Source organism: Hesperophylax consimilis, chromosome 28 (assembly GCF_061612785.1).
Source record: "Hesperophylax consimilis isolate HC1 chromosome 28, BYU_Hcon_1.0, whole genome shotgun sequence".
Classification (NCBI taxonomy): domain Eukaryota; kingdom Metazoa; phylum Arthropoda; class Insecta; order Trichoptera; family Limnephilidae; genus Hesperophylax; species Hesperophylax consimilis.
The window spans coordinates 19,685,754-19,708,960 of record NC_142863.1 but is presented as its reverse complement, the minus strand read 5'-3'; the positions used below and the strand labels follow the sequence as shown (position 1 = coordinate 19,708,960).

Genomic DNA, 23,207 nt, shown 5'->3' with positions numbered 1-23,207 from the left:
CCCTTTATTACAACATATTTCCTCAGATCAACATTCCTGCAACGGCCAAATATAGCTACAATTATACCACATCGTGCGAATTATGCAGATATTTAGCACATAACAGTCCTTACGCAATGGAGTGATTGCGCTTGTGGAATTTGCTTTGTGCGAACAACAGTATGTTCCTAAAAGGTAAATCGGGAAGTGGACAAAGCCTTTATTCACGGTATCTACATGATGCATTAGCTGTAATATTATGTGTGAACCACCGGATCTGCACCAACGACAAAATTCTTGTAAAATTATTAAGCACTGTATGATTCTATTCAAAGAGATATGAGCTGTAAATCGTAGATCGAATTCACACCGATATTTATAGAAAATTGAACATACAAATATGTTAAAAAGCTTCAGACTAAGAATATTGAATACACAACTAACAATGACGCGTCAGTCATAATACTATTAAGTAATGTATTACATATCTACATACAGATGATTATGCTACAGATAGGCCCGAATACCTAGACCTAGACGAACTCCACTGCCCGAGCAAGTAAAATCATCGTCTACTGGCCCAGAAAACGCGGGTTCGGAAAACAGTCTCCAGATACCCAATTTGTTATTTCGCTGGGGTTTATCCCTAGGAGGTAAACAAGAGGTAAACATATACCGTCGCGGACCTTTCTATAGGCCTGTTTAAGATATACAATTCCGTAGTACATTATGTTGATGTATCTCATAAGGTTTAGCCAACGTTAGCAATGTAGGTAAAAAAAATTAACAACTTGATAACAAAACATTTAATTTTAGAGAAAAGTCGATGTTTTGTTATTTTGACTTTAAGAGAAAAGCAGAGGCTTTCTATAAAAAAATAATTTACATGTATTTTATGTATAAACCTTTCGGAAGAAATTCTCTAAATAATAGTGAAAACTTCATCAAAATCCAACAGATTTATTTTTCGAGATACTAAGGTTTCAGAAACGTCACAAAATTCATAAAACTGGGAAGACTTCGGTGGCTAGGTCATGTGGAGAGAATGACCGAGCATCAAGAACCAAAGTCCCTGCTGAGCTCAAGACCGATAGGGAGAAGGAGCCTGGGAAGGCCAAGGTTAAGATGGAGCGACAACGTCCTCAAAGATTTGTCTGCCTTGGAGCTTCGAAACTGGAGAGAGCTGGCGCGGGACCGAGATGAGTGGAGGAAGACTCTTGAGGAGGCCAAGACCCACCAGGGGTTGTAGAGCCAAAAGTGATGATGATGATGAATAAATTATTATTAATAATATTATAATAAATTAACTGGAGAGAGCTGGCGCGGGACCGAGATGAGTGGAGGAAGACTCTTGAGGAGGCCAAGACCCACCAGGGGTTGTAGAGCCAAAAGTGATGATGATGATGAATAAATTATTATTAATAATATTATAATAAATTAACTGGAGAGAGCTGGCGCGGGACCGAGATGAGTGGAGGAAGACTCTTGAGGAGGCCAAGACCCACCAGGGGTTGTAGAGCCAAAAGTGATGATGAAGGTTTCAGAAGGCTAGAGATTTAAATTCATGGTGAGCAAACAAACACACTGATATATTATCATTGTGAGTGTTCAGAGTTTGATGAAATTTGGCACACTTGACATTCAAAACAAGAGAAAGCCTACACGAGATTTTGAAAAACCACCCTTATCCTCCCCTTAAAGCGGAATTTTGATACATATTGATGAAATACTGATACATCTCGATGAAATGTTGATACATCTTGATGAAATGCTGATACATCTTGATGAAGTGTTGATACATCATGATGAAATTTTGATACCTCTTGATGAAATTTTGATACATATTGATGAAATTTTGATACATCTTGATGAAATTTCAATACATCTTGATGAAATTTCGATACATCTTGATGAAATTTTGATACACGTTGATGAAATTTTGCAAGTTAAAAATAAGAGGAAATTTACTGTCTACATTTGATTTTGAAAAACTCTGCAGCCCGTTGTAAAGCACGGACATTGAGTTCAAAATCCTTCTAGAAAAGAGGCAAGAATAATGTATACTGAAAGGCTTTGAAGGAAATCGATAATTCAATCTCGCACTACAATATTATCGATAATTTTCATCAATCTCTGTTACTTATTTCAATGTGCAAATTTAAATACCGCAAGAGTTACATCGAGTTTCAACTGCACGGACAGCGGGACTATGGCATGCCCAATAGGGGAATAGAATACAATGGGAAAGAGGAAGGTTGGAAAGTACTTGGTTATTCAAATCAGACAACGTTTCGTATCTAAATGGCGGTCTCTCTCGGGGGCGACTCTGAGAGTATCATAGCCAGAGATGTGCATTATTTCAAATAAATCCATTTCAAATGGAAATGCAAAATGGGTATTTTCCATTATGCATTTTAAATGCTTTTCTAAAAACCATGTTGCATTTTGCATTTTAAATACTTTTCTCAATGCATTTTCCATTTTAAATGCTTTTTTGCAACATTCTTCCTACTTTCTCCACTCATCTTTTTTTCATAAGCCCCAAATATCAGTCGGTCCTCAACCTCGCTAGGAGAGATAATTTATATTTGTCAAGTTGCTCCCTGGTAGGAGCCCTGGCAATTGAGTGATACAATTACAAAAAATACTGAACATGGGGCCATGACGCTGTAATATTAAATGTTAGATAGCAGTTTCTATGTTTTTACGTTGGCAACATTAGTCCCGCGCAAATTTTTTGTGGTTTCATAATCTGTAGTCTTGGTGTTTTTGGATTTACCATCATGTAATATGTTTGTTTTACATTGATGTCCATTATTAAATGACAAAATTGTTTTAAAATTCTATAATTATTTTGATTGTTTGACCTGAGAAACCATTTTGCATTTTCAATGCATTTTGAAAATAGGTATTTTGCATTTTGCATTTGAAATGCTTTTCTAAAAACCATTTTGCATTTTCAAATGGAAAAGTTTTGACCCATTTCCATTTTGCATTTCAAATGGTTTTGGGTACCCATTTTGCACATCTCTGATCATAGCATCTACCATTCAATCATATTTTACATCAACATTGCAAATCGCGTATCTAAGAAATTTCATACAACATTCCAACAATCGATGTAACAGTTATGATAAAATCACACAAACCTTTGCTCGCTGCCCATCAACGCCTCGCAGTCTGATCAATGCCAATTTTGTATGGCCGTACATGAAGTCAGTTTGCAGGCTGATTGTGTAATTTCATCGATAACGTTATGTGAAACGAGGTATGCAAATTTTGCAGTAAAATCCGTTCAGTGTCTGATATCAAGATGATTTAAATGTAGGTATGAAATGGATGCAGCATAGCTATTAATGTATGTACTTAATATTTATTAGCGGCACGTACCAGTGCGTACACGGTTACTGATAAAAATATTTCTGATATTTCGTAATCCCGTTAAAAACGGGATTGCAGGCACTTATCGAATGAATTGATAGGGTTTCTTATAAACTTTTAGTAAAATACCAATGTATGGTCACGATGTCGGAACACGTGTTCACAAAAATTCAATTACGCATCATCATATATTATCAAGACAAACGAAAGGTGTATGAACACGTGTTCCGATATTATTACGAATTTACTCAAAGTTTATCAAGAAACGGCCTGTAATCCCGTTTTTAACCGGATTACAAATAATTTGAAGAAATCAGCAGTAATCATTTTTCTCCGTGGAAGATATTCTAGGTTAGTTAAAGAAAACCCTTCAGAATTGAAAAGGTTGAAATGATACTAGCCGTGTTTGGTAACAAGGTAGGTCCCAACCTTCTTCTTCCCATCTCCTTCCATTCTTATGCCACACAACACAACAAAGCAAGTACCCTAATCGGAGATGCCCTAGTCCATTCTGATGGCTGCGAGCAGTTAAGATGATTATTAAACAAAAATTACCTCAAGCAATTTTTTTATTTTGAATGGTGGTCTTTCACTAGGGCGATACTGAGAGTATCTAGCACTTTAGAAATAGGTTCAAGTATTAATATCATAAAAAAATACTAAATCAGGCCTATGTGGGATTTTTTTTGGTTAATCTGCTAAATGTATTATTCTTTACTTTTTAACTGTTATATAAAAAAAGTGTTTCCTTTATTGTAAAATTATACCAATGTATGTACCAGAAAAATTATTAATAAAAAAAAATGTCTGTCCTGCTTAACACGGATCAATGAAACCAAATTTGTTCTGAATTTAAGTCCCATTTTGAAAATTGGAACTGATTGTGTGAAGATTTCAGACAAGCGATAAAGTAACTACTTGTAATTTAATATTTTAATTGTAATTCAAAATTGGAACTTATTTGTTCAAGAATTCAGAATGTGTGAATTTCACACAAGTCATCAAAAATAAAAATTTATCGGGTTTGCTTTGCTTTGGGTCATTTTAAAAAATAGGAACTGATTTTGTTAAGAATTCAAGCGATTAAATTATATTCTCAACACAAAATTATTATTGTCATTATCAAAATTGAAACTGATTTATCCAGAATTCCGACTATCCCGTGATTTTTACGGGTCAGCTCTAGTCATCAAAAATACAAATATCTTGGATCATACAAAATTGCTTTGGGTCATTTTCAAAAATAGGAACTGATTTTGTGAAGAATTCAAGCGATTATATTCTTAACAGAAAATTATTATTGTCACTATCAAAATCGAAACTGATTTATCAATAATTCCGATAAATCCCGTCCTATCCCGTGATTTTTCACGTGTCTGCACTAGTCATCAAAAATACTAATTTCGGTTGTGTGTCTGTGTGTAACTCTGGTTCAATGAAACCAAGTAGCTTACGAATCTACCGTGTAATTCATCAAATTAATAACACAACATATTATCATGTACCCAATAGCTCTTCCATCAAATCGTCAGTAATCAAAATATATAAATGAGTTTATCATTGGTAGCGTGACTTTCGGCAATGGCCGCGGCCATCTTTGGGCACTATTTCATTTTAGAAAATTATTCCACAATTGGTACCACCTCACCAGAGCCTCCCACGACATGACGGGAAAATAATGCATGTGTGTTTTGCATAAAATAAAAATGAACAGCGATCGCAAAAGTGAAACTTTTCTTGTTACAAAGTTACGTACACGTACGGGGCGTGGTTGTAAGTTGTAACACTGAACACAACAATTCCTAGAAGTGTGATCCATACCGATTAAAAAAAAAACTGATTAAAAACTAACATTTAAACAAACAAAAAAATGTACTCCCAGACAGGCCAATAAAATTGATCTTACTTCGGGCACCCCGGTACGCTCATTTCCAAAGACGCAACAATTTTCATGAAAATGTAGCATTTTAACACCTTCAAATTTGAAGCACTTTTGTACAAACTATGAGTGTTATTTTCTGTCATTTGAATAAATATTATAATCTAGATGAAATACAAAGAGAAAAAATTGGTTCCACTTTTTGACCTCCAATTATCTCTCAATGCTTCTTCTCTAATAGCGAACGACGAATTATTAGTACGCAATTGCATAAATCTATGATTATATAATATATTTTGTAAATAGCGAGCTGTCAGTTAATTCCTCGGGTCTAGACAAAAAAATATCATGTCATCAAATTAATATTTCCGCTTGACATTCAATTTCAAATAGATTCGCTGCTTTTGAACGTGACCCAAAATTAAATACAGCTTTTAAAAGCAGATGAATGACTCTTTCAGATTTTAATGTTACAAACGGACACACATAATTAAAAACATAAATAAATAAAAATTACGCAAACATAGTTAAAGTTTTTAAAATCACTTCCAGGTGGTTTTTTGGCCTGTTTGGAAGTATATTTGAAATTATACTAGAGAAACATGCTGTATACAAGCAATGCATTGGTGTGAGAACTATATTCAAAACAGCTCTGGTTGCGATACTTGTAGGTAGGTAGGTACCTACAAGTACCTATAAGCTTTCTGTACAATTACAGCGGTTCATTTTTGGGGAATTATGCCGTGTTGCGCTACCCCCTTCTGTAGCCAACGTTTCGAACAGCATTACAGTGTCCATAATCATGGCAGATGTGTAGATTTACAAATATAGCATAATACCCCAAAAATGAACCGCAATAATACTTTTGACCGTGAAAGTCTCAAATCATATCTTTCTGTACAATAATTAAATTTCTAAAACATATTTTTAAATCCAGACTGAAATTCTTGACTGAAAAATAAATAGAAAAAAAACACTCGAAGATAATTGGGTACGATTTTTTTACATGGCTCATTTAAAATGGAGACCACTCAAACAGCGAAAAAGATGGCTTGAATTTAAAATGGTGTTCAACTAAAGGTTCGCGGCGATGAATGGAGAACCCCATTAAGGAAAGCCCTTCCAGAGGCGTCTGGCTCATCACAAATTGAAAAGCCCGTCTTTGAGGGGCTTATTAACACAAGGGCGGACTCGTTTTCAAAAGGGCGATTTACAAGACGATTCCGAGACATGCGACATTTTCATTTTAAAGAAAGAAACTTGTAAAAACATGGCCGAGGAAGACATGACACAAACAAGAATGAAAGAGTCAGAATAACAGTGTGTATTAATGTGAATGAAGCAAGGATTGTGTGCCAAGACAGAATGGTGAAAGTAGAGAAAGGGGAAATAGATTAAGAACAGGGCGGTTCGTATTCAGATCTGGTTACCAAACAAGGGATAATGCCATTTCAAGCAAAACCAAAACGTAAATCGGGAGAAATAGCGCTTCAAAGTTTTTTTTACGATAAACACATAAAATTAAATTAGCTCATTCTAAGCTTACTAAAATGATTTAAGGCGATGCCATACCGTAGTAATGCAAAATGTGTTTTTGGTTTGAAAATTTGGTCGCCTAGAAATGTTTCAGATGCTTTAATTAAATACTGCGAGTAGAATACATCTTGGCCTTTGAAATAATCGAGTATTTTTTAGATAAGTCTTTTTATAAGCCCAGAAAAAAATAATGTATAAGGCCTATGATAACGGCTTTAAAGTTCAAAATCTCCTACTTACGAACCTATTTTCGGTTAATGATTTTATTGTATAATGTGGCAAATTAAGTTATTTATAAAATGATCGAAATTTTTTAAATATTTATGCCTGAACATCCACAAAATAAAATAAAAGGCACTTTTTGGCCATGTTTTTTCTTGCATAAATCAAAACAGGCGGATGGTGTTAAGCGGGAATTTAAACCTTATAGCCATCTACGTAAGGGTTGTTATTGATAGCGGTTCAATTTAAAATATTACACCACTTAGTGCATCGCCTTAAAGTGATTATGATTTTAAGTAAAATTCGTTACAAATGTTTAAAACTACGCAGAAAACACGTTTTTAATTTGGATGAGGACAAAGTGTTGGACAAACACGCTTAGAATGTTGTTTAATTTTGGTGGACTTAAGACAAACTGCTTCTTGAAAACACATTAAAATATTTTTTTTCACTTGTATCGTATAAATAAATGCTTTCTGAGAACAACCGCATACTTAACTCAATTTCACCAAAAATGGTCTGTTGGACAAAAACGAACTAGAGCGACGAATAGACATTATGTCATATCACATCTCCTCTAAAACAGTGTCAATAGACGTTATGTCGTATAACTCCTCCTCTAAAACGGTGTCAATAGACTTTGTGTCATATCACATCTCTAAAACGATGTCAATTGACATTGTCTGTAAATGTGTCAAAAAAGAAGATTAAATTATTTTTCACTTGTATCGTATAGATAAATGCTAAACAACTGCATACTTAATTCAATTTCGCCAAAAATGGTCTGTTGGACAAAAACGAACTAGAGCGACGTTTTGTACTACGCCGCAAACATGATATACAATATTAATTTATTTTAAATTATATATGAAACTAGCTGACGTGTACTGTAGGCATTTTTAAGATGTACAATTCCGTAGTACATTATTTTGATGTATCTCATAAGGTTTAGCCAGCGTTGGCAATGTAGTACCCGAAAATATAATTTTTCGACTTGATTATAAAACATCGACATTTCTCTACTTTCTCTAAATATAATATGCATGTATCATATATGTAAACCTTCCGGAAGAAATTCTCTAAATGATAGTAAAAACTCTATCAAAATCCGTTGAATAGTTTAGAAGAACTAAGCGCACAAACAGACAGACGCGGATAGCGACTTTATTTTATACTATTTAGAGATAACACCTACAAATAACTTTTTTTTGCACACGCCGGGATGTTAACACGCGACGTTAATTCATAGCCGAGTAGAATTGATCCCGTATAAAATACTACCTTTTATTATAATACCTATTGTGAATATTAAAAAAAATCTCAGACAAGACAACGCCCATACATGAAATGAGAAATCCACGCTTCTTCGTTCTTACAGACGATTTTACAAGCATCGTGAAAGTTAGGCTACGAATAGAAATTTTATTATTCTCTCATGGGTCATCTATTATTATTTATTTATGAGAATTCAATGTGCATTTAGGACGGGTTGTTTCGGAGAATTTCAACAATTCATCAAATTTCAACGTTCATTTTCGGGTTCTGTGAAAGTCTTATTCAAGTTCTGTTATTATATCATTGTAGGCCAGTTGCTTGACAAAACTGAAATAAAAACAGAACTTGAAAAAATCTTTCACAGAACTTGAAAACGAACGTTGAAATTTGATGAATTGTTCAAATTCTCCGAAACAACCCGTCCTTATTGATTCATTGAGGCCATTGAATTTTTTCGAGTAGCTTAAATATTTTTACAGTAGAATTAATATCGTAGAGCCTAGAACACAGAAATAAAACGATGGAAGTGTTTGCGGGCCATTGTCTGGAACCTACGAGTCGAAATGTCTCATGTCACTGTATGAAAATGGAAAAAAAATGTTCATTCGGGAGTGTTACAATCACTGGGAATACGAGGAGAAATGTATAGGAAGCCTCATATTATTCGTTGCTTTTAGGTCCTGTTGGTTTCATGAAAACTCCATATAACTACAGTTTACAGTTCACCTCATACAATCACAATTGATGTTATTTTAAAACCACATGACAATATTGAACTTAGGGAACTAATTTGCACTATTTAATGGCCTTTTTCAAAAGAATACGTATCCGAGCATCGATATAAGATGTTCGATCAACGACGACAATATTACGAATAAAAAGAGCAGAGGTCCCCAAACTTTTTTCCCCGCAGACCACGATCCGATTTTTTTCTGTTTTGGGTACACCCTCGGCTTTCCTAATATTCGAAATTTGCCTAGATTTTATAATTTATAATGGATTTGTAATTACTAATTCCCCCTCGAAATAAATATTTTCTCGCAATATTTGCTTGTTTCGAGATTTCCCCAGAATTTGACCTCTCGTCAACATTTCAGAATTTCACTGTTGTACTTAGAAAACCCCCCTTTAACCCACATTTTCATCTCATACCCCCTATTTTATCATTGATATGGACCCCTTGCAGATCGAAGACGACCCCTGGGGGTCGATATAGTCCACTTTGGGACTCATTCGAAAGAACGTTAGGTCTCAGAGGGCGTGTTTCACATACAATGATAAATCGTACACTGTGTACAAAAACATTACATTTTATTCAATTATAAAAATTAAACGTTGAAAAAAGATCTTTAAAACTTACATTTAAAAAAAATCGGTCGAGATTAACACAAATATCACATTACAAAATAAAAAAAAATGACGACCGCTTAGCTAAAAAAATAGCGCGCAAAGCCATATATATTATGCCAGCAATAAAAAAACGCCAATTTTTATTCGATCAAGTTAGGGAGGAAAAATTTCTTAAATCTATGTATTTTCAAATTTACACACGGTACGAAAGGGTTAAATCGCTACAGATAGCATTTGTAGGAATTCTTTCAGTGGGCAAGAAGTTAACCCTTAAATGCATACTGTTGTAAAACTGCAACATACCGTTCAAACCACCTTTAACTCTTTGGTGTATACTTAATGCATGCCGTTTTAGAATTATCAAGTTCACGGTAATATATTTTATCGAGTGGAATCACCTTTTTTTTCTTTCGCGAATGTCAAATGTCACTTTTTCTTCAACAAAGTGAAGATTCTCGAAAATTGGTTGGAGGTTAGAATTACAGTTTGGTTTTGCTGTTATTATTTTGATTTTCTTAGGTAAGTAGATACAATAATACAATACTTATATGTAATAACTCGTATTTTTCCGGTACACTTATTCGTTTTGAGATTTTTTTTTAGGTTTTTTATTTTTTTTTTCATACGTAAATTGTTCATATTATTTTTTTAATAAATACATGGTGTTGTAAATTTGCAACAATTTTTTTTAATCAAATATCAATAAAAAATTACAAATAAAATAAACTCTTTATATTTCCTTGCATATGCATGTAAATATCTACAAAATATATTTTTTTCCAGAAAAATTAATAAATCATGCATTTAAGGGTTAAGGTGCCAGTAAGGTCTTGTAGTTTGTAATTGAAAAAGGAAAACTCCATGTAAACGTGCCGTTGGGAAAATTGCTGCGGTTAATAATTATTTTTATGATAATCGGCTTAACTTGATGTGTAATAAATAGATGTTAATTAAAACATGTAAACAATGTATTAGGTATGTATTTTAATTCGAATGCCTACAAGTTGACCGATTTCATTTTTTTTAATCACGCAAGAGTCACTGTCAACTGCCCGCGGCCAGAGAGGCTAAAAGAAGTGGGGAGAGAGATGAGATTTTCAATTTGGGAGGCGATGTAGAAGAGGAGGGTTGGAATATAACAGACTATTAATATATTGTACCAAAACACGGCGAAAGCCATTTCAAGACACTTTACGATTCTGAACGGTGATCACTAGGGACCTGAAAATATGACGATGTTTTATTGTGAAATTCGCGTTATTTTTGTCGTCTCGCTCGGGGCCGGATTCCGTTTAGGCCCCAAGAGATACCGGCCTAGTGTCCCAACTTCGGAGAGGGCGCCGGCTAGGTTCCAATATGATACACATTGAGGACACAGAACTCGGAAAAATATTTCACATTATGTGCAAGTGAAAAATATTGCTTGTGCAATGATGGAGGACTCAGCTAGCAGTCCACTCAACTACTAGCCGGTTAAGCTGTGTTAAGCAATACTAAAATATTTTCGTTTAAGAAAATACTTAAGAATTTTCGTCTAAATATCATAGAGATACTGACTTCCCAAAAAATTTAAAATTGAACGCAATTTATTTGTGCGTTCAACCTACATACATTTTCGCCTCAATTCATTATTCTCTTATTGGGAATATCCATAGAAAAAGCTTCGCTAGCAGCCCCTTTTCTGTGTGTTTGTGAATATTCCATCCTCACCACATACCCACCCCAAAGCGATACAATGGAAACAATTTCGCCTGCGGCGCTTTCCGTATCTTTGTGAGAGTTGTAAGTAATTTTCCACCCTTTCGATCCGGTCACTTACTGTAGTTGGAGATGTTATAGTTCCACAGGGCTCCGAGATCATTGAAGAATTGGGACTAATGTGCGATATTTACTAGTATTTTTTATATCTATGTAAGTTATCTAGACAATAAAAAAAACATATATACATTTCCAATGCAAAATAATATTTTGGGCCTCTTCACGGCCCTGTTCATAAACCCGAGCAACGCCGGGTAAGCTTATATGTAAATATTTATAGTTTGTTCTGCCTACTTCTTTGTTCCTTCCCTGTAAGCTCTATTAAAAAATTAAGCCTAGCTTAGAGGCTGGCGTCGCCCCTGCCTACACAGCGTTTTCGACTCTGAAGTTATCTGCGTCCCAGTTAATGGTTATAGCTTGTCAAAACCGTAGAAAAAGAAATATTAAGCACATATCAGAATGTCAGAATATCGCGTGAAATACGAAAATTCGCGTTATTTAGTATTTACCCGAAAATTGCGAATTTAAATTTCGCGATGCCTAGTGCGGAGTGCCTATAACATAACATAAATTCGCCTTCCAGCTGGTCAAGAATTTTGCTTTGATATAAATGCTAATAAGGTAAGTTCTTCGCTTCCCAACCTTCATCCTCACCACCTCCTTCCCATTGCACTTGATTCAGTCTCACAGTATACCCCTATTGGATGATGTTTGTTTTCCTATCGATTGAAGACCTTCCTAGGAAAAGAAGACCTAGAAAAATAAGTGTTGCAAATTATCTATAATAGTGCATTTAATATACAATTACGATCTACGATATACAGCTACGGTTATGCACGCAAATTTGTATGGATGCATCGATTGATTAAGCGATGCAAAACAACACATTCTTGTCAGTTACCTGCCTTCGTAGCGTGCAATCATGGACATGACGTCGTAACTGCATCGTTGCAGTAGGTAAAATTTTTATTTTTTTATTTTTTATTATTTTAATATAGATCATAGTTACATTAATACATACATTTTTTACAAAATATAATATTTAGGTACATAATTGTCATGTATACCTTATCAGAAAAGAGGAGCTCTTGTGCCTGATAAGGGAGCCACGATTCTTACTTCAGTGATTCAATGTTATGTGTAAAATATAAATATAATATATCCATATATTTTTTTAATATAAGTTTGTTTTGAAAAAAAGTTTGATTTTATTGATTTGTTCTTGTTGGTTCGTAATACAGCGCAATTCGGAAGGGAGATTATTGTAGTTTTTTATGGCTTGGTAAATATAATGGTTTTGCATTTGAGTTGTTTTAAAGATTGGCGTAATAAATTGATTTCCATTTCTCATCAGTTTGTAAAATTCTTGATATTCTGTGTTATTTTTTTCTTTACACATTTTTATAATTGAAGTTTGCTTAAATATATCATCAATATTTGGTACTGGAAACATTTTAAAAAGCAATTTTGTTGGGAAAGTAGAGTTTTTTTTAAGTATTACCTTTATAATAATTTTTTGCGAGACTTTTACTGAGTGTAAAAGTATTTTAATCCTTTTAAAATGTGTTTAATTTGTAGATTGTTGATGTTTTATCAAATGTGAACATTGCACAAGGGTTTAAACTGCCGAAGCCAGTGGGATGATGGCATGCCCAATCTGTGTTTTGTGGCTGGAAGGAAGAGGAGAATTTCGAAAAAACTCAGTGCAAAGCCCCGGCAACACCATTCAAAATCAAAATGTTGCTTGAAACGGCTTTAGCCATGTTTGGCGATCATACCTGAATAGCCAGGTACTTCCCCACCTTGTTCAACCACTCAAACCACTCTCTAAACAATCCTGTCACTAATAAGAACAAACTTTGAAATTTTCACCCATATCGGTCGACTATTTTTAGAATTTTGCGAGCTCAAACATAATTAGGGTGCATTTTTATATATAAAGATTTATGAGAAACACACAATTGATCGTACCTAAGAAACATTAAATTTAATTTATCGTATATTGTTACGTCTAAGTTTATAGCTTGACAGCTAATGAAAATGTGATCAAAGGTTGAAACGGGGCTGAGAAACGGACCGTTCAAATGTCGAAGATTTAAAATGCTGCTGATGGTCGATTTGATGGCCATCAAATGTGATATACTTTGAGTATTGACCAATAAAATACCTTTTCAAAAACGTTTTCGAGTATAAAAATGTTTGCCCTCTTGTTATTGTGACGATTAATGATTATCATCGACAAATACACTTTTCCATCAGTCACTGCAGAGATAAAACGATAGAAATGTGTTGTAGGCGTGGCCGTGTGCCAGAAGTAGACTTACTTTAATCTTATGGGCGTTTTACACGACGCTTTTTTTGTTCAGTTTCCATATAGGTCATCTTTACGGTCCCACGATAACTCAACACAGTGACAATTCAACACATTTTTAAAAAGTGATATAAAGTCATTATAAACGATGAATTTTTTTTTAACCTAACCTACTTAACCCAGTTAATAAAGTTTTTGTTTCATCACTTGCCGAGACTTTATTTAACTTTTTAAAGATGTGATGATTTATCCGGTCACCCATCTTTACATGTTTCTATTTTGGTACCGATTTTCGTACAGTTTAAGCCCGTCGTCCCACGGGTCGGCAAGCAATCGACATAAACCGAGTGCTGTGAGACCTGCGCAGAAAATTAAGTTCGTTATGGTAAAGTAACGGTCTGCAGCGCAGTTCCGTGTGGAACTTTTCTGCGCAGGGTCTTACAGCATTTGACATCTGCAGCCTGTCATTATTTTATGCACCAACCGATGCATGTTTATTTAGTTTATATTTGAGAAAAATAATAAAAATACAATAATTAAGTACTATGTGTTAATTACCGATTTTTTGACGATTTAGTACCGTCCCAACATAATATTTCTTCTCTAATGCCAAATTGTCTGCAAGAAATCTAGTAAGCGTTCAAAGATGGCTTGTAAGGGGGATATGTAAATACGAATGTTAGAGGGAGCGCGCTAGTATTAAAAAATATAATAATTTAATAAAACACGACTCGTTTGAAATAGAGCGAAAATCTCTCAACAAAACATTTAGTTGCATTTAAAGACACATTATGAATTTTTTCAAGCCTATAACACATTAAATAACAGAACAAAACGTGTTTTTAATAATTTTTGGAGTTTACTTTGCGACTTTTTTCTCTCGAGTGAATGACACACAATTAACGTTTCGGCGCAACAAATGTATATATGTATAGTATTTTTAAAAATTACCCATATTGTTTTGGAACTTAAGAGATTAAAGATTTGTCGAAAAACTTGTTATAAATCGGTCGAAATTGGGTATGCGGGGGCTATGTATGAAAATAATCATCAAGTAAAACAAAGATTTTTCATACAGCTCCCGATATAATTTCCATCTGGGGGGATCGGTATGAAAAAAAGCATCGTATAAAACGTCCATTACTTTGGGAGAGATTGGTCGAACACTTTCAAATATCACCCATGTCATATTGACCATTATTTGCAATAAAATCAATAAATGTAATATTTCTATTAGACAATATTTAAACATTAATATTTTAAACATTAACGTTACCTTCACCAAGATTCATAATTTTTTCTCAAATTGCGGTCGAGAACCTTTTGTTTCATAGAGCACATTTTAATTTTTCTATAGCTAACGTCTAGATTTGAATATAAAATGTAGTGTTATCTCTTTCTAACGCGCCGTTCAGATCATATTTCTAACTATGACTATGTTCCCAAAAGCGAACAAATCGACCCTACAGGCAATAGCTGTTTGTTCGCAAAACCGAAAAAATTAGCCCGAGAGGTTAAGCAGATTGATAATCAATTTCATTAGCTACTTTATTTCTAATCGGTATTTAAATATCACATTTCTAGGAGTTTTTTGTTCAGTGATCACAGGTACTGTGACAGCCGTCCATTTTAAAGTGTTGGGACAACATTGCGGCCATATAGGAATGTGGAAGTGTCATTAATTATCATTACTAGTTGTGTTTACTGACGATTACTTTTATCAGACGTACCTATTCTTGGTACAAAATTACCTTTAGCAATTTAGGCTAAGTAATTGAGTTGAAAGTACTGAATTAATATTTGTCTTTGATAATATCGTAGTACGGTATTAAAGTTAGGAATGAAGCCATTTAACTCATTTAAAGATAACACACGATTAATCGTAAAAATCGTATGTGAGTACCGCACAAGAGTCCCAATTGCTCCCAACCGCCTTGAGCCAGTGATACCACACGGCATACCCAAATGAGGTATACCTCGAGGATGAAAGTAGTTGGGTGGGGAAAAAGATGGAGAGGAAGTACCTGGCTGTTCAGAGCTGGTCACCAAATACGGCTAAAGCCATTTCAAGCAACGTTTCAATTCGGAGTGGTGGTCTTTCACCAGGGTGGTATTTAAAGCATCTAAAACAGTTTCCGATCTCTGGCTTATACACGGTGTCGGGAAACTCGTGGTACAAGCGGAAAAATGCTGAACAGAGAACTCAAAAAAAAAAGTTTGTTCATTAATTGTTCAGGAGAGGAAAAGATCACGATACATAAGCAGTATTGTCCTTGGAAGCGGTGTTACATATACACAGTCTCCGGAAACTAGTGGCACAAGCAGGAAACTAAGAAATCTACATGACAGAGAACCCAAAAAACACATAAAAAATAAATTAAGACAAATTTTTTTTACAACATTTTCCGTCAGCTAAAAGGTCGTCAGTTCAAGACAAATTTTTTTTACAACATTTTCCGTCAGCTAAAAGGTTAAAAAATAATCTTTTCGAGCTAGGTCTACGCTTCGACGCATTTTAAAATACATTAACTATCCCGCAGCCAAATGGGGGAGTAGGTAGTACCCAAAATTACTATTCCTCCTTATCTGATCTGATAGTATTAATACCCTTGCGTCTGGACGATGTAGGCCCTCTGATTGGTCGAATTCAAATAGTATGTTTCGCTTAAATCCCGAAAGGGGGTCTGCAGGCAAAATTCGACCACTCTGCCCCTCTGGCGGTATAAGAACAAACCAAATGACTGGCGCGTATATTTAAATATGCATCTAACCAACGAAAAATTACGGGACCATTAACAAACGTTTAATATGAAGATTTCTTCTGGAAGCTTATAACTTTGTGATGGCATTATTTATTTTATTAAAACATAAATAACTTTGTTTACATACAACCTCCACATGTTACATGAACGAAGTTCACCTCATCAGGAGTAAGTATACATTGAAGTCAAAAATTAAATATAAATTACAATTGGAAAGAAGAAGTGGTAGTAAGGGGGAGGGGTGAGAGTGGGCAGAAATGGGAATTACAATATCGTTAGACCGGAAAGACCAGTTGAGTGGGAAAATATTTAAAAGAGGGTTTATATTTTTTTTGCTTATTAATTATATTTGATTTTATATTGACATGTTTTCTTATTTCTAAAATATCAAACATATTTATTTGCAATGCTTTTTATCCTGTGTGAAGTATTTTAAGACCTGAATTTTTATCAAGTGTGATCATTATTCAAAAGATGATCAAACTCAGATTCACTATTTCCATTTAGAGCTTCGAGATATTCTTTACTTCTGACTTCAAAGTTTCTATTGGTTCTACATTTGTAAAAGAAATTACAATCATCCCAATTGAGTTTATAAACTCCCGATTTTTTTGTTTGGTTATCGATATCTTTATTATTAAGAATATATTTCTTCATTCTGTTAGTAGTGTAAAACGCCGGTTGAATAGTACCAGGAAAGTTTTTATTTTTAATTTTGGAAATATCGTTATCCACAAATAGAATTCTACGCCATTGTTTATATCTATCTTTAGAAATAGGGTAAATTTACCATTTGTAGAGATCATGTTTAATTTTTTTATTTAGTATTTCAACTATCAATTTATTAGAATAACCGTTATAAAATGCTTTTTGTTTTATAAAATATATTGTTTTAGGGTTATATGCTATATGTTTTTTCGGGTCTTAAAATACTTCACACAGGATATAAAACATCGCAAATAAATTTATATTTTTAGAAATTAGAAAACATGTTAATATAAAAGTAAATATAATAAACAAGATTTAAAAAAAATACTCTTTTTTAAATATTTTCCCACTCAACTGGTCTTTTCTGTCTAACGATATTGTAATTCCTAATCCTGATAAACCCCGCCCACTCTAACCTCTCCCCCCCCCTTCCACTTCTTCTTTCCAATTGTAATCTATATTTAATTTTTGACTTCGGAGTATACTTACTCCTGATGAGGTGAACTTCGTTCATGAAACATGTAGTGGTTGTATATAATAAAGTTATGTAAACAAAGTTATTTGTGATTGAAATAAAGTTTAATAAGATTACATAATATTATCTATTTCCGTTGTATATCAATGCATATGTACGCAATAAAATGTTAAACTTATATTTATTTATTGGACAATTTTTATAGCGCCGTTTTTGTGAGATATCACCTCAGGGGCATATTAAATCTATTTACAATATATACTCACCCTCTCTCAATGAATGACCTAATATGTATCACTAACAAGTATCACTTAAACTGGGCAAAGCCCAACCAAGTGCCGCCCGCAGGGCCTAGCAGCAAAAACCCGCCGAGCGGGTTTTTATCTGCTAGTATTAATTATTCCTTATACCCCCTTGAGGTGATTTTGCACAAAAACGGCGCTAAACAAGTCATCCAAATATTATTATTTTATTATTAGCTTAAATACTTGACATATCATTGTAGTATTTTACATATTTCTGCGGAAATAAATAAGTTACCCTTAATAATTTACTGAATAATTGGGGTTTCTATAGTTTAAAAGCCCATAAGACAGAAAAATGCATGGGGTCGTCGGAAGACCCACTTGGTTACAGACTCGAAAAAGAAAGTAAAAATAAATAAAAATAATACCACTAAATCGACTCCAAACGATGTGATGTATATTCGCCAGCTTCTAACTTGTACTACGAGTTACCGGACACCGTGTATAATTGAGCGTAAAAATCACAATAAATTAGCGTAACTAGGTTTTCAATTCAATAAAGATATATTCATTAAAAATAATTGCTTCCAAAAATTCTAATCCAGGAAGCACGGCTGCTAGAATTTTTCACGATCTAGTGAACTGATAACAAAGCTAATTAGACCAATGTAAAATTACCAAAGCGAAACACAGTGAAGTCAACAAACGTTTAAATAAACATCTGACAAAGGACAAAGATAGATCCCTTTGACTAAAATTAATTATTTTAAAAATCAGTATGTAAAAAAACAGTGTGTTTTTTTAAATATAATACATCTATTTTTATTAGTAGGCGTATTTCGTTATTCTTGATTGAACTAAAAAAACATGATTTTGCATTACTACGTATGGCATCGCCTTAAGTTTTTAAGTTCCAAAAAAAAAAGTTATTTTTGAAGATAATATCTATGCATTTGTTATACCGAAACGTTCCCTCAATAGAAAAAAAACAAACTCCGAAAATTATGCAAAACCACAGACATAGGAATTAATAGACGAGAAGATAATGGCGAGGGGTAAAATCAACTGTTGAAGAACGAAGGGGGTGAAGCTGACTGTGATTCGTCAATAAATCAATCTGACAGTAAATAGGCATCTCGCATTATAATATCACCATTTACTTCTTAAAAGTAAAATCTGCTTTTGAATGAATAGACATTTTTACATGGGAGCGCAAATTACTCGCCACGTTATGAACAAATTTGCGAAGTCCAAATTCGGCAAAAAAATTCGGTTCTATTTTCAGAGTCGAATATTTCGTTTAAGTATTTAGTTAAGACACTTTTATAAATGTTCATAATTTACTTCCCAGCAACCAACCAGCTTCGTGTTTCGCGTCCAGACGTTTCTCGATGTGATAGTAACAACTGATTCATATTATACGATGTGAATATGCTTAAAATAAAGTAAAATAATGCTTATATATGGAATGTAATACGACAATTGGGTTTATTCTCTTTTTCACATCTATTTTTACAAGTTTTCATAGTACAAGTCAACATTTTGCCGTGTTATTTCGTAAAATGAACCGATGATGCCTCGACCATAGTTCGCACAAGTCACGTTTTCAAATTTCACTTGAGGCCATACGCGAGCACAGCCGGCTCCAATGGAACCGGTATGGGGAGTGGGGATAATACGCTTAATCACTTAGGGCAGGTCTACTAATATTCATATGTCTATGTGCAAAACACGTTTTGTTCTGTTATTTAATATGCTATAGGCATGAAAAAATTCACATTGTATCTTTAAATGCAACTAAAGCATTTTTCGAGAGATTTTTGCTCTATTTCAAACGAGTCATGTAATATTAAATATTTTCACAATTTTCGCTCAATTATTATCGATTTTCAATATTAGCGCGCTCCCTCTAATATTCGTATTTCCATATCTCCATTTCAAACTATCTTTGAACACTTACTACGCGGGGCCTTAAGCCAAGATTTGCTGGACTGGAGTGTAGTTATTAATAATTGATTTAATTTGTTTGATATTGTGTGGGAGTAATATAATAATAATGAATAAAACGAACACACTGCAAAAACTTATATTCAAAATCAATCATTATGTACATCATTGTCTCTTTTCGCTAATAATAATAAATAGACATAAACAAGACAAAGGGCTATTTCTCAGTGACTTTTCGCAAGAACATTGTTCTTGGAAGTTTATTTATTTATGTTCTCCATAAAACAGTTATGCACCAAAGTATTACAGAGAACATTACAAATTTGAGGTACATTTAAGTATAAAAGGTCATGGTAAAGGTCAAGGTCATGGTGAACTGTCTGTAAGTGACTTGAACATGTCGAAGGTAAATGCAGAATCGTTAAGCAGTTGAGTCGCTCTGTGCTGATTGGCACATTCTAATAGACAGAAGTCCTCGCTTTAGGAGTATAAAAAATGTATGGAATCCCCTAAGAATATTGGTTAGGCACATTCACAAGTTAACCTCTTTCAATTCAGGTGGTTTAAATGAAAGAAATTAATTTAAAATGTTTACCTAAAAATATTTTTCGGTGTGCTTCTAAGTGTTTAAATTGAGCATTCCTATATACATATGCACCAATACACGTAAGTATAAGTATGTGTTGATCCGGTTAATTCTAATAATTATGCTTCCGATAACTATGAATACAATTACGTACCCTCTCCCCCAGCTGTGTGTAAGATATTTAAGTTATTTTCTTTTTTCATTAAGTTGTTTTATGTTTTTTCCTATTTTAATAACAATTTAAAGCACGATAATCACAGAAAAAATCTGTTGATTCTGAAAGTACTATTCGGTACTAATTGGGTGTTAACAAATCTCATAGGTTCTATGAGATTTGTAAGGCACTCAGGCTGCTAGTATATTCCCTAGGTTTGCAGATCTACTGATCTGGCGCCACTAGTATGTTTTGTATGAACCCAAGAAATATAACAAAAGGTCCCATAGGTGTATGATATTTATAACGCACTTATGAGATTTGGGGATATTTATTTATTTGTAAGAAACAAACAGCTTTTATATAATATACAATGATAGATATAAATATACAAGTTAACTGAAGTCAAGCCACAGAAGTTTCTTATGTTAAAGTGCATTAGAAATGAAGTTTTAATTTCTTAAAATTAATTTGGTGTTAAAGGAAGGAGAGAGGAAGAGGAAAATAGTAAGAGAATAGGAGATGCTGCCGATACATTCCATACTCTCATATTAATAATCGATCGTACGCATTACTTCATATCGATATTTCTTTAGGTTATTACCAAAAATGTCAATGCTGTAAAATTTTTTATTATATTGTGCACATATACGAGGAATTGTGGAATTTTTTACACGAGGGTAGATAAAATAAATCAGATTGTCGGGTTGATCTAGACGGAATATGAAAATTTATTAAATTGGTAAGTTCTGGTGAGTCCAGACCATTATTTATTATAATACCGACTAACAGACTCGTAGAATCCCAAGGTTTGCAGATCTACTGATCTGGCACCACTAGTATGTTTTGTACGAACCTAAAGAAATATGTTCCACAGATGCTGATATTTATAACGCACCTATAAGTTTTGGGATGACCATTTCGGACCCTCTCTTGAGCAGTATGAGTATAACAATAAGAATAAAAGTTTGTCCTATTTCCTTATATCTTGTATGGCAGGTCCACTGATAAAGAGTAACCCAATAATCCCAAGTTTCCTACCTTTTCTCTGTATGATGACCCTGAGCAGAGGTCGGGCCGTCTGCAGAGCCCTCCCGAGGTTGTCATCGTTGTTGATGGGCAGCAGGTCCCCATCGCGAGGGTCCGTGTAGGAAATGAGGAAGGCAGTGTCCTTGAGACCGTGCAGCCGGTCCACCAGCGAGTGGAACTCCTCGTACTTGGAGGTATCCGAGCGAGTCACGTTGAAGCGGCGGAATTCTGCATCAAACTGGAACAAAATACAGATGGCTTGTAATGGGTAACTCTATCTATTTAAGAAAAAAAGTAGCACACCAAAATATTGAACTTTAGCCAGCTGATATCAATTAACAGACATGCCCAACGACATTTGGAACTGAATAACTGCAAAAAAAAACATTTTTAGATTTTTGTTTTGGAGCTGTTTAAAGTTTTGTTTCTGCATTTGTTCTGTTTTTGAGATCAAGAAATATAGTGTTGTTCGTTATCTTGCATTAACCCCTATTTATTTAATTGAAGAAATATATGATCAAAAACAGTAAACATGCAGAAACTAAACTTTAAACAGCTCTACTGCAAAACTACAAATTTGTACATCTGACATTGTTCTTCGGGCCCGTCAATATATTATGTTCAAGTTAATGAAAGCCAGGAACGCCTTAAGAAGATACGGTACAAGTCTATAATATTCTTGTCAAGATAACAGAAGAGTATGTATGAATGTGATTGAAGCAAGGAGTGTGTGGCGGATGACATGAAAGTTAGATATATAGCTATGACCTTCGGGTTTAAAATATGTCACTTTACAAGGTTCCATGAATTTCATCAAAATGAAAATTCAACACACCTTTAAAAAGTTATACATATAGTCATTAAAAGTGAAGAAACAAAAACTAGGTTTAATAGTTACCTATGTAAAATAAAAACTAACTAACCATCACGCCATTCTCCGCAGGGGTAGGCAGAGAGGACGGACTGCCAAACAACTCGGTCTTGGCACACACTCCTTGCCTCATTCACATTCATACATCGTCTCATACATACTCTTCTATTATTCTGACTCTTGACATGGACCGACTCAAGTATCTGATTCACTTGATCGTGCCATGTCTTCCTCGGGCATCCCCGACTTCTGCTACCATTCACATTACGCTTACATCAGCCTTGCACTCTTAGCAGATCTCCACATTTCTCACACGATCATACATGGTTTTACCACACATACGCCTCAGGGATCTCATTTCTACAGCATTCAGTCTACTTTCATCCTTTTTCTGCCACTTCCATGCCTCACTTCCGTACATCGTTACCTATGTAACATATTAACTCATTTTTTGGAGGTGTGTTGAATTGTCATTTTGATGACATACCCGATCACCATTTTACAATCAGAAATAATCTAAAATGTTTAGTAAATATATGATTTGTTTATATCTTATAAAATTCATGGAATTCCATTGAAATTATATTAAACAATAGCAATTAATCACCTGGAAAAAATTGCTGAACACTGGTTGCCAACTCAGTTCCTTTAGAGCTAGATTTAGCTCGTTTTTCAGATAGTCTAGCTCCTTTTTTGTATAAAACTCTTCAACGACAAATGACAATTTAATAGTTATTTC

At 34.2% G+C, this 23,207-nt stretch overlaps 1 protein-coding gene across 1 annotated transcript in view; it reads right to left on the bottom strand.

Moving 5' to 3' along the window:
- Positions 1 to 23,207, bottom strand: part of par-6 (partitioning defective protein 6) — a 58,168-nt gene that overhangs the window by 33,022 nt on the left and 1,939 nt on the right. The window contains exon 2 of the mRNA XM_089648873.1: positions 21,610 to 21,835. Within this exon, the coding sequence (XP_089504999.1) occupies positions 21,610 to 21,835 (226 nt within the window). The remainder of the gene's footprint in view (positions 1 to 21,609; positions 21,836 to 23,207) is intronic.